Genomic DNA, 14,021 nt, shown 5'->3' on the forward strand with positions numbered 1-14,021 from the left:
TAGACTCAAATCCCTGAGCATGTGTGCCAAATGCAATCACTCTGAGTCAAACAGATCAAGAGATATAAACATGTGCCCTTTACAGCACCACCGTGTGGTCAATCTGAATGTGCTTGCATATGTTGAGTCTTAACAGTGTTTGGAACATGTGTACCAAGTTTTGTTACAATACGAATATCTTTGTCTAATTTATATGCATTTGTGTGCAAGACCACACCCATGTGAATGTTGTTTGACATACTAGTTTGGAAAATATTGCATCAATAGATGCTAAATATAACTGTAAACTGGTCCTCCCTGTATACCCGTCGCAAGACCCACTGGTTGATGCTTATTTATAAAACCCTCTTAGGCCTTACTCCCCCCTATCTGAGATATCTACTGCAGCCCTCATCCTCCACATACAACACCCATTCTGCCAGTCACATTCTGTTAAAGGTTCCCAAAGCACACACGTCCCTGGGTCGCTCGTCTTTTCAGTTCGCTGCAGCTAGCGACTGGAATGAGCTGCAACAAACACTCAAACTGGACAGTTTTATCTCTATCTCTTCATTCAAAGACTCAATCATGAACACTCTTACTGACAGTTGTGGCTGCTTTGCGTGATGTATTGTTGTCTCTACCTTGTTGACCTTTGTGCTGTTGACTGTGCCCAATAATGTTTGTACCATGTTTTGTGCTGCTACCATGTTGTGTTGCTACCATGTTGTTGTTATGTTGTGTTGCTATCATGCTGTGTTGTCATGTGTTGCTGCCTTGCTATGTTGTTGTCTTAGGTCTCTCTTTATATAGTGTTGTGTTGTCTCTCTTGTTGTGATGTGTGTTTTGTCCTATATTTATATTGTATTTTTTATTTATTTATTAATCTCAGGCCCCCGTCCCCGCAGGAAGCCGTTTGCCTTTTGGTAGGCCATCATTGTAAATAAGAATTTGTCCTTAACTGACTTGTCTACTTAAATAAAGGTTAAATAAATAAAATTAAAAAAATTAAAATAGCAAGTTTCATCTGAATCTGGTGGTTCTGGAGGAGATGTTATTTAAGCAGGGCTGGATTACCAAACGAGTATGCAGGGCACCAAATGTGGTAGTCCGGCCCCGCATTTAAGTGATATTTCACCAAATTTAAAATGGCGTAAATCCATCATGGCGGACTTTTTGAGAAGAGAGAGACCTATGCACCACATATCAGGATTCTAGGTCACACTGGGTGAGGGGTGTGAGCTTTCAAAGTTATCATTTTCAATTGCGTGTTATAGCGCCACCATGTGGCATTGGTATACTGTAATAATAATAATGACTAAGAAATACATAGTTTCAACAGCTTTGTTGCTTGAACCCCTAATTACTTTTCACAATGCAAATAGTTAATATTAATAATAATATGCCTTTAATTTGTTACATTCACTGCTAAATTGTCAAAATTTGACTGGCAATATAATTTATGTTAAAAAAAAATCCATCATTCAGCTACTGGTGGTCCTCAAGAGCTTTTGACAGTGATTTGGTGGTCCCCGGAACGAAAAGGTTGGGAACTGCTGGTTTAGACGCTATGGGCCAGTTTCCCTGACACATATTAAGCCCAGTCCTGGACTAACAATGAGGAGCATTTTTTATTGAGATTCTTAATTGAGAATGTTTTTTAGTCCTAGACTAGGTGTAATCTTTGTCAGGGAAGCTGGTCCTATATGAACATGTTAACTTAACTTTAATGCAGGATATGTGTAAATTATAGCTACCCAGATATTTCTGCCTTTTTAATCTCACGATTTGTTATATTCTCTATTCTAGATGCCAGTTATACCCATATGTACAATTAGACAACCTAAGCGTTAAAATTAGTCATATTTGAGACAATTCAAGTCATAATCTTCAAAGTTGTCACTAAAGAATAGTTCTTACACTGATACGAATAACATACTGTACATTGTAAAGTGCATAATTACACTGTAATGCAAGAAAAAGGAGGACGTTTAACTCTTGTCATTACAGATMTATTTTGTATACTGCTGGGTTATCACTTAGCTACACACTCCTTATAAACCAGTGTAGGTAGCAATTCAGACGACCTATTTCCTGTGACTGTAATTATTCTATCAGTATGATGACCTTAGCAACTCTCTGTGACCTATCGTGTACAGTTCAAAAGCACATGTTTTTGGGGTGGAACTGTGTAACCACAGAAGAGGTAATTTGAGAGTAAAATATTTTTAAATGGTGGACTGACTTTTGCTACATGGCTTTTGGTAACGTTCCCTCACAGAAAAAACAAAAGTTATTCTATTTGGTTCTATTCTATTCTATGCTATTCTATTAGGTTCTATTCTATTATAATATAATATATTCTATTCTAATATATTATATTCTAATATATTCTCAAGAGGGACAGCATTGCAGTCTCCCAAGTTCTGTAAAGCTGCATGGTGGCCGTTGTGCATTTTGTCTGCACCTACTGTCAGAAACAGCTGGTTAGCGGTGATGTAGTATAACCTTAACCTACAGACTACAGGCAGAGACAGCTGGTTAGTGGTGATCTAGTATAACCTTAACCTACAGACTACAGGCAGAGACAGCTGGTTAGTGGTGATCTAGTATAGCCTTAACCTACAGACTACAGGCAGAGACAGCTGGTTAGTGGTGATCTAGTATAGCCTTAACCTACAGACTACGGGCAGAGACAGCTGGTTAGTGGTGATCTAGTATAGCCTAACCTACAGACTACACAGGGCAGAGACAGCTGGTTAGTGGTGATCTAGTATAGCTTTAACCTACAGACCCCAGGGCAGAGCACGCTGGTAAGTGATCTAGTATAGCCTTAACCTACAGACTACAGGGCAGAGACAAGCTGGTTAACGCGGTGATCTTGTATAGCTTAACCTACAGGCTACGGGCAGAGACAGCTGTTTAGTGGTGATCTAGTATAACCTTAACCTACAGACCACAGGGAGAGACAGCTGGTTAACGGTGATCTAGTATAGCCTTAACCTACAGGCTACAGGGCAGAGACAGCTGGTTAGTGGTGATCTAGTATAACCTTAACCTACAGACTACAGGCAGAGACAGCTGGTTAACAGTGATCTAGTATAGCCTTAACCTACAGCAAGCAAGGGCAGAGACAGCTGGTTAACGGTGATCTAGTATAGCCTTAACCTACAGATCATAGAGTCAAGAGACAGCGTTAAGGTGATCTAGTATAGCCTTAACCTACAGACTACAGGCAGAGACAGCTGGTTAACGGTGATCTAGTATAGCCTTAACCTACAGACTACAGGCAGAGACAGTGGTTAACGTGATCTAGTATAGCCTTAACTGCAGATCACAGATCAGAGACAGCTGGTTAACGGTGATCTAGCATAGCCTTCACCTACAGACACAGGGCAGAGACAGATGGTTAACGGTGAGATATGCATAGCCTTACCTACAGATCACAGGGCAGAGCAGATGGTTAACGGTGAGTATAGCCTAAGCTTAAACTACAGATCACAGGGCAGAGACAGTGGTTAACGGTGAGTATAGCATAGCCTTAACCTACAGATCACGGGCAGAGACAGATGGTTAACGGTGATATAGCATAGCCTTAACCTACAGACCACAGGGCAGAGAGACAGATGGTTAACGGTGATCTAGTATAGCCTTAACCTACAGACCACAGGGCAGAGACAGATGGTTAACGTGATCTAGTATAGGCTTAACCTACAGACCACAGGGCAGAGACAGCTGGTTAACGGTGAGTTAGTATAGCTTAACCTACAGACCACAGGGCAGAGACAGATGGTTAGTGGTGAGTATAGCATAGCCTTAACCTACAGACTACAGGGTGAGACAGATGGTTAGTGGTGAGTATAGCATAGCTTCAACCTACAGCACACAGGGCAGAGCCAGATGGTTAGGTGGTGAGTATAGCATAGCCTTCACCTACAGACCACAGGGCAGAGACAGATGTTAGTGGTGAGTATAGCATAGCCTTAACCTCACGACCACAGGGCAGAGACAGATGGTTAGGTGAGTATAGCATAGCCTTAACCTACAGACCACAGGGCAGAGACAGCTGGTTAACGGTGATCTAGTATAGCCTTAACCTACAGACCAAGGGCAAGAGACAGATGGTTACAGTGATCTAGTATAGCCTTAACCTACAGACCACAGGGCAGAGACAGCTGGTTAACGGTGATCTAGTATAGCCTTAACCTACAGACCACAGGGCAGAGACAGATGGTTAGTGGTGAGTATAGCATAGCCTTCACCTACAGACCACAGGGCAGAGACAGATGGTTAGGGTGAGTATAGCATAGCCTTAACTACAGACTACAGGGCTGAGACAAGTGGTTAGTGGTGATGATAGCATAGCCTTCACCTACAGACCACAGGGCAGAGACAGATGGTTAGTGTGAGTATAGCATAGCCTTCACCTACAGACCAGGGCAGAGACGGATGGTTAGTGGTGAGTATAGCATAGCCTTCACTACAGACACAGGGCAGAGACAGATGGTTAGTGGTGAGTATAGCATAGCCTTAACCTACAGATACAGGGCAGAGACAGCTGGTTAGGTGATCTAGTATAGCCTTAACCTACAGACTACAGGGCAGAGACAGCTGGTTAGCGGTGATCTAGTATAGCCTTAACCTACAGATACAGGGCAGAGACAGATGGTTAGTGTGAGTATAGCATAGCCTTAACCTACAGACTACAGGCAGAGACAGCTGGTTAGCGGTGATCTAGTATAGCCTTAACCTACAGACTACAGGGCAGAACAGCTGGTTAGCGGTGATCTAGTATAGCCTAACCTACAGATCACAGATCAGAGACAGCTGGTTAACGGTGATCTAGCATAGCCTTAACCTACAGACAACAGGGCAAGAGAATGATGTTAACGGTGATCTAGTATAGCCTTAACCTACAGACCACAGGGCAGAGACAGATGGTTAGTGGTGAGTATAGTATAGCCTTAACCTACAGACCACAGGGCAGAGACAGATTGTTAGTGGTGAGTATAGTATAGCCTTAACCTACAGACTACAGGCAGAAACAGCTGGTTAGCGGCTTAAAACAAAAATATCAACAACAACTTTTTATCGCTGAATTTGAACTTGCAACCTCTGGAATCAGAGGCAGATGCTTACCGAAACCTACTTGAAGGTAACAGCACTTAATATTGCCCCTAGTGGCGGGTTCCCACGTCATCTTCTAAAGTCCTCAGACATGGATGGATGTCAAATAATGACTTGTATCATGGGTGACCTGGCTGTACAGAAAAACATGAACTGWATGGGAACAGCAGAGATAAATCAATTCATTTCCGTTTAAAATCTCTATTTGTTCAGATCAAATTCACAATCGCCTTCCCAAAACGTATTTTGTTCCTTTTCCCCCCTGTATGTGTGCTCTCTTCATTCATGGTGGTGAGAACCTGAGGGGCGCCTCAGAGTCTGAAGGGAGACTCAGATCAGGTAGATAAGGAAGAGTAAATTGATGACATTGTTGCCATGGATGCAGGATGTTTAGGACATGTTCTCTACAAGAGGTTAATTAAACAGMCTGCTCTCTCTGTCTGGTATGAACCTTTCCTGAGGCCAAAGCAGTCAGACTTGCTGTCAGAACGGCGTCATCCAATAATCTATATTTGTTGTTCTGCATTATTGCAGGGATATTTCACATACTGAACGTGTGAATTTAACATGTTTTTCACAATCTGAAGGAAATGTACTAGTCTTTCGCTTCAGACCTTTGACTGCTCTGCAGTCATCTTGACAGCAAACCATTTTCTTATGGAGAATCTCAATTTCCCTTCTCAAAACCCATGGGATGAGAAAGAAAAAGGGATCTGAGGAGAGAGGATGTGAGGAGCATGTATGCAATTGAGATTCTCCCTTACTGTTTTAGGACTGCCTGCTGTCAGTGTATTATTGATACAAAGGCGCCACCATCTGGACTAACATGTACATTACAGTTCTTATCCAAACGCAAGACCTAGTCTTTTTCGGACAGTGGATTTAAACATGCTATTTGAGCCTATTTTGCATACCTCTATGCTTCGCAGATGTAGAGGGTTGAATTACACGGGTGGTGCAGTGCTAGTATTTCAACTGTGATTTTTGTATTTATTATGCCTCACACATCTCCTGTTGAAACCCCTATGGTTTAACCCACTGCACTCTATAAACTTTTCATCTTCTTTCATCATTGAATGAATGATTGACATGTCGACACGTAGACCATGCTCTAGTCTAGTTGAATTATGCCACCTGCTAACTTGAATTGAGAAGAGTTTTATGGGGAATACTACTGGGGGATGTAAGCCAGTGTCAGTGTGAGCCAGTAGGTGGCCCTCTTCACCTAACATTGACAAGTAAGTACTTCTAAAGGCAACGATGGGATTGGTTTAGGGCAGACAAGTTTGAAGTTGTGTTGTCACGTGCACAAGTACAGTGGAATACCTTTCTTGCAAGCTCTTTTCCAACAATGTAGTAATCAATATCAGAAGTTAAAAAAATATTATACTATAAAATTAAGTAAAGTACAACAAAAACACACAATGAATGGAAATAAGAAGAACATGAGAAAGTAAGAAGATATATAGAGGGTCAGTACCAGTACCATATTTAGAATGTGCAGGGATATTGGAGTGGTAGGGGTAATATATAGGGGTAAGGTGACTAGGCATCAGGATATCTTCTTTTGTGTGTGTGTGTGTGTGTGTGTGTGTGTGTGTGTAACCGATGTGTGGTCATGTGTTCGTGTGTGCCCGTATGTCAGTTGATGTGTGTGTGTGTGTGTGTGTGTGTGTGTGTGTGGTGTTGTGTGTGTGTGCGTATGCGTGTGCGTGCGTCTGTGCGTGTGTGTGTGTGTGTGCGTGTGCGTGTGCGTGTGTGTGTGTGTTTATTCGCCTGTGCTTACCAGGCAGGCAGTTGGTTCCTCCTCCCTCTTGCAGCCAGTCATAGTAACAGTTTGACAGGTCTACCTAGGAGCTCTGCCCCCTGACACCACTTCACACTCGTTTTCTTCTCTCAATATTCTGTCTGGGTTGATTTGATTATAAAACAGGGATCTGCCAGCATACAGAATAAGGCTGGCAGGGCCATCATGCTATATGATGATACATAGGTCACGATTACATACATATTGTGATTATATATGCCTCACCATTCTTTGTGTAGGCCATTGCAACTCAGTTCTGCAATAGGATGGAACTAATTGTTGTTGTAATGCATTACATTTGGAATACTATACTAAGGTCTTTTAAATATAAAAACTTTTTGCCTGACAAATCCTCAACGTCAGAATATATCTGATAACATGTCATTTAACCGTTGAATCGATACAGTATTGCATTAGTTATCACAATACTGTTTTCCCCCTGGCCCTAGGAAGGATGTTTATTGTTGTGTCCAATGTCCTTGGCTTGTTTTGACCCTAAAGGTTAGAATATAACCTCACCTTTAACTAAGAACCTGCTTGCTCCTTTGAGAACACAGAGAAGCTTCTGCTTGGCCATGATTTCTCTGACTTGGACTGAGCCCAATTAACTATGGTGAAAATTCTTCAGTAGTTTCCAAAAACCAAGTAGTAAGTATCATGATGTGTATAATAATAACAAATAAGGTTTACAATCTGGCAAACATTGACCCCAAACTTGACAAACATCCATTTGGGCTACAAACATTCACCAAAGATCATAAATATGTGTACTTTAATAAACCATTGATCATCCTATATCAATTACAGAAAGGTTGTATTTGTCCTGGAATAAAGTTGTGTACATTTTGAGGGGAGACCCTTCAGAAAGTGATCTGGTATCTCAGGAAGCAGGGGAGCAGAACGTGCATGAGCTCAGTGAGAGTTGTTTACCCTCTTTAGGCCCTATAGGCACTAGTGTGTACCATACAGATTGTTTTTCCCATGGTGTGTACACTGTGAGTGAGAGAGTAAACATGTAAATATCAGTGAAGTAGTCTTGTAAGCGATAGCCTCTCAGTCAGTCTAAATTAGTTTAAGAAACCCGTTACTGGTCAAACAAATAAACAAGCGGTGCCATAGTTATAACACAACAATAATAATAATATGTGTGTGTGTGTGTTTGTGTGTATATATGTATGTCTGTTTATATGTATATGTGTATGTGTTTTTATATGTATGTGTGTGTGTGTGTATGTGTGTGTGTGTGTGTGTGTGTGTGTGTGTGTGTGTGTGTGTGTGTGTGTGTGTGTGTGTGTGTGTGTGTGTGTGTGTGTGTGTGTGTGTGTGTGTGTGTGTGTGTGTGTGTGTGTGTGTGTGTGAGGTAGCGAAGCTGGGCGGTCAGAGATGAATGAAGAGATAGTCCATTGAAAGCAGTTGAATACCATGACAACTAGGGGCAACCTCGGATTTATTCCAAACAGTTACGGCACATTGTAAGGGGGCGTCAATCATCTATTATCTTGCAACCGAAATAAATGCAAAATCTTAGCCTACACAAAAACTTCCAAAAGGAGCCGGACATTTGTCTACATTTTCCCCATTGTCCGCAGCTTAGCAATCGGTTTGTACGTGTGTTTGCTTAGCCTGACCACCCAGGACTCCCGGAGGATTCGCTGAGAACGAGAATCATTGTCACCCACATCACATAGCCTACTAGATGAGGGCAGTGGAGCATAGAAAAGGGGAGAGACATCAGAATAAAAAGATCTAAAACGAAATAATATGAACACGATATTCTGCGTGTTATATTGACTCAACGGCTTCTCATTCGATTTCCCGTGAATTGAAAATAAATTGCTGCAATAAAACACGTGTTATTATTATGAAGAAATGTTGACTAATATTCCAAAGGGATATAGTCTACTTGTATTACATTGTTTAGCTATGGATAGTCTAGCCAATGCATGGATGGATGCATGCTGTAGTTTGTCTGAGACAAATAATTATAGTGATCAGAACAATGATATAATATGGTAATAATATGGTAATAATGATGATAGTAATGAAGGAGAAAATGACCAACATTAATAATTTCAGCCTACTGCAAGTTCCGTATGTAAGACTCAATAAACTGAATTTATTCTTCTCCTCTTAGAACGTATTTATCCAAATGTAGTTAGCCTATTTACAATAAACGCCTTGCAGAGATGTCAAACAACATTCTGAGTCAGGCTATGTTTCATCCATGATAGGCCTTAGGATACTTGACTTAAGCCTGCACCAAAATATTGACCTAAAAGGTCTTCATGAGTTATCCATATTAAACACCCACAATTCAAACTTCGATACGTAGACTAATAACATACATCTTTAAATGGTGTTTTTTCTCCTAAATAGATYTGTATTTGCTTTGAAGCGATACATTATAATGGTTTGAAACAATGCTTTATAGTTGTTTGTGTAAATGACATGCACAAACGCCCCTCCCCATCTCGGTAATTATCTGTCCCATAATACCAGTCATCACATCTCTGAAGCACCAATGACAGAGATTTGGATGTCCCCAAACCCTAGCATTTCACACCCACAAATATTCTTCATCCACTTGACTCCAAGGACCTCCTACACGCGTTCAGTCTTTCCCTGGCTTATTCCGATTCATTTTCCATTGCAGGTTCAGTGTTTTAACTAACCTTATATAGACCAATCCGACTGGCGATTGCTTCCTTTATGCAAGTGCTTCTAGTCGTGCAGCATCCATGAGCCTCTCCTCTCCATAAACTCCTGCGTTCCTCCATGACCAACACATTGGAGCCATCTCGACGAGCCAGCGGTGAACAACTAGCACACTGCATGCCAGGATTAATTATTCGTTTGGCTTGAATGAACCCAAAGGACACGGCCTGAATATCATCTTAACCTCATTTTGAAATAGTGTCCTCTTGTTCAGTTTTACTGGTTCAGCATAGCAGCAGGGATAAAAACGAACTCTTGTTTACAACGCGCACCACAGACTTTCTCACACCATGTCGTTCAACAACACAAAGATGGGCTTCTCTGTAAAGGACCTTCTGGATCTTCCTGACACCAATGGAGGTTCTGGAACGGAGGAGACCGAGGATGAGAACGAGGAGGAAACTAGTGAGATTATGACGCAAAATCCATCTTTAGAAAAAGCTGGAAATGTGCCCTATAAGAGCCTTTTGTGTGATGGTGGTGGTAATTCCTACTCAAAATGGCTTGCCTCCTCCAACAGCATCCAATATTCACGTGAGTAGCTCTTTAAAAAGTTCGTTTCATAATCATCGAGGTATATAATTGATTTGTCCACTTCCTAGTCATATCATCCTTTCAATTCGTTATCAAATAAGCCATTAATGAAAACAAAAACCTTTGCATTAACGTTTTCACTATTTCATTTTTAGTTAGTTAGGCATATCTCTTATGGGTTTAACTTATTAGTCTACTCTTAAAGTAGTTTATTCATGCGTAATCAGAATGTGTAATATTATACGTGCTTAATGCAAGTCTCCTTGCGTAATTATCCACGCGTAATCGTCATAGTTTAGCCCTTGTCACCAATAGGCCATTGTTTTAGATTATATAGCTGATCTCTTCAATATTTTCCATTCTTTGCTCAGATTAACCATGGGCTATGATGAAATATGAACTATATTTTCACTGTATTTATTGTCCATCTTTTATAATAATCACACCGACGATTTTTCATTTTAAACAGGTTTGTCAGTTGATTCTCGAAACGAACCTAAATCTCCAGAGCTCTCCGCTGACGAATCCCAAGATATCGACAGAGACACCGCAGTTGACAGCAGCGACTCTGGAAAAAAGAGGAAAAGGAGGGTGCTGTTTTCCAAAGCGCAAACATATGAACTAGAGCGACGATTTCGACAACAGAGATATCTCTCTGCGCCGGAGAGGGAGCACCTTGCCGACGCACTACGACTGACACAGACCCAGGTGAAGATCTGGTTCCAGAATCACCGGTATAAAATGAAGAGAGCACGCGCTGAGAAGGGTATGGAAATGGTTCATCTCGTGTCCCCAAGACGGGTGGCCATTCCGGTTTTGATTCGTGATGGAAAACCGTGTGACACTAGCAAAACTCAGGAACTTGAGGCCTCGTTCAGGGCTGGAATACCTTTCTCGGCGTATAGCGCCTATTCTCTCCATCACATGCATATGCGCTCTCACTACAGCCCCGACGCCATGTCACAACTGCCCAGTCTGCATCACTTGGCGCAAATGTACCAATGGACTTGGTAGAAGATGGATAGGCCTACTTCAAATGACTTTGATTCGAAAAATATAAATACAACTTTTCCTGATTTGGATTGAAATTATGACCTCTATTTTACTCACATCAAAGTTGATTATGAGGTGGCCCATGAGGTCTGGACGATGTTACGCCTCGTGAGATTCCGTTCGTTTTATAATGTTTGCTAAATTAATGTTATAAATAAATGTTGTCTGTTGTAAAGTGCTCATATTATGAATTAATTTATGTTTTTTGGTGTACTGTTTATTTAACTTATATATTTATGGCCGTGAATAAACCTTTGTCAGTTTGATGTGGTTATTATTCATTTAACTACATTCAATTACTTTTATACAGGCCCAATAAGGGGAATCGAATAGACACTTCATTTAGGGTAACTTGTTCATTATTTGTTAAAATTGTTATATGCGTATAGATGCAGTTACGCACAAAACTAGATGAATACGAGTTACTTTTTTAAAGTAGCAGATCGTGCAAAACATGTTTTATGTCTTCCTGTATCTAATTCCGGTCAGGTTTGTTATTGAATCACAAAGGAAAAACAGAAACAACCCTGAAGTGAATCTCTATTGCAAACACAGTCTTCTCAGAAGGAAAAACGCCCTATGCACGTGCCTACAACAAATAGGACTGTTTGCTATATTTTCCTTACGTTTCCAGATTGAAAAAGGATATATGGCCAGAGTGTAATCCGTTACATGTAAGAGATTACAAATCTGTTACATTACAAGCCAATATATTGTAATCAGATTACAGATACTTCTGAAAAACTAGAATACTAGATGATTACTTCCAGGATAACTTTTAAATTCATAAAGTATGTTTGCTAAAAAAATCTTTGATACTTCTCTGTTTTCTCAATGACATTTAAATAAGCATTGAAAAAATATACAAGTTTAAGTTTGTTCCACCTGAGCGAGTGTGACCAGAGTTCAGAGACCCCTATGACGACACACCAAATGTGTTTGATGGATCGCGGGAAAAGAGCAGGAATGGGATTTTGTAGGCTACAGTCCAAGCTATGTCTTCTAATGGTGCGACTATCCAACTTGAATAAACGCTTGGAGGTAAGGACGACAGCAGTGGTGTAGTCTACGGTGATAGAGATATCACTTATTGTTGATATCTACATAGTGCATTGATGTGAATCACACTGCTGCTCTCATTTAGCTATTTGCGACTTACGGATTGTGGTTGTTGTGGATGGTTGTTCACAAATCTAAATGCATATTTGAACCCAATAATGTTTGAATTCAAGAAGTTTAACCTGCCTATCAATCATTGTTTTTGAAACCAGCGGACAGCCAGTGAAAATGCGCTCTTGCAGCAGCTGCATAGTGCAGATCCCAGCCTATGGAATACAAGTCTGGCTTCTATTACTGAGTCTAATTCATGCTGATAAAAAATACATCCATAGGCCTGATGGACACATGCTCAAACTCGCACTCTTTGGATAGACTTAATGGAGCAATCTGTAGTTGCTACAGTTTGTGGACTTATAAATTATATATATTAATGTAAAGATATAATTTAATCTTATTTAGTAGAAATGTATGTATGTAATAGAAAGCCATGGGTTAGAAGAAGCCTATATAACCAATCCATAAAGTAAAATGTAACATCCATGTACGGCCAGCTATGTAAACTTTTACATTTTATCCTGCAATAGAAGTCGTTCAATTGGTAACACACATGTTTGTCTTCTTCTAATGCCTCTTAAGGGGGAAAGTAATCTAAAAGTAACTGAATGTAATCAGATTATGTTACTGAGTTTGGGTAATCCAAAAGTTATGTTACTGATTACAATTTTGGACGGGTAACTAGTAACTGTAACGGATTACATTTAGAAGGTAACCTACCCAACCCTGTGTATGGTTTATAGGATTGTATATGTATGGATATTAATACATTCTGAAGTTAGAAAATACGAAGCATCCTCTGTTGTAATTATATAAAAGACCCATTTGACTTTCTCTATTCCTATGACTAATGTTTCCTGTTGCAACAAATGAATTATAGTCAATATAAACACAATTGAAACTACATTATTTCTCACTCAGTTTCTCACAGAACTGCATTGCTTATCAATTCACAAAGAAACCCTCAAATATAGAATAGAGTGCAGCTGTGGATGTTTAGCTGCACAGCATGGAACATAGAGGGGATGTTGTGGCAGTGGTGGATGGAGAGCTGTGGACGTTTTTGTTTCTATTTCAGCTGTGTCAGTTTGGTCAGCTCATCTCTCAGTAAGGATAAGGAATAAGTATCTCTGAGGTTTTGTAAAGGCTGTCAATTGGCTCTTTTGTGACCCTTGTTGGACACGTTGTATTCCGTATGGGCAGCTGGCCTTGTGGAGGGGATGGGGAGGCACCCCTAATAAAACCCAACTTGTGTCTGCTTTCAAACATCCCATTGTTACCTCCCAAGGGGGAAAATAATTACAAATTCATGCAGCATCTTTTCAGGGAGGGGGTCCTTATCCTAAGGTTCCCCTGTGCAACCCCACTCTTTCAATCTCTCCCTCTCTCTCTTACTCTCTCTCTAAATATTTGTAACCAGTTTTCCAGATACTTTGCACATAAAATATCTGTACTCACTGTAGTCTTCTAAAACACATGTTGTAGTCAGTGGATAACTGTACACTCATCATGCACTTCAAGCACAACTTTGAAGTGATAAATAACACATAATAGGTTTATAAGCTATAATGTTACTCACATTCCTTAAAGAGTACCACAGTATGATTCATAATACCCATAAAACCCAGCGGTCAAACAGGGAAATGGTTCCAATCGTTTTTCCACCATAATTTTTTCCCATATGGGATTTTAG

At 40.5% G+C, this 14,021-nt stretch overlaps 1 protein-coding gene across 1 annotated transcript; it reads left to right on the forward strand.

Annotated features, from left to right (window-relative positions):
* The first annotated feature begins 9,434 nt into the window (after positions 1–9,434).
* On the forward strand, positions 9,435–13,141 carry LOC111954436 (homeobox protein Nkx-2.2a-like). The gene is made up of 2 exons (XM_023974176.2): positions 9,435–10,162; positions 10,632–13,141. The coding sequence occupies exons 1-2, from the start codon at positions 9,919–9,921 to the stop codon at positions 11,174–11,176; spliced, it is 789 nt and encodes a 262-aa protein (XP_023829944.1). The 5' UTR covers positions 9,435–9,918; the 3' UTR covers positions 11,177–13,141.
* Positions 13,142–14,021: the final 880 nt, after the last annotated feature.

This window comes from Salvelinus sp. IW2-2015, linkage group LG28 (genome assembly GCF_002910315.2).
Source record: "Salvelinus sp. IW2-2015 linkage group LG28, ASM291031v2, whole genome shotgun sequence".
Classification (NCBI taxonomy): domain Eukaryota; kingdom Metazoa; phylum Chordata; class Actinopteri; order Salmoniformes; family Salmonidae; genus Salvelinus; species Salvelinus sp. IW2-2015.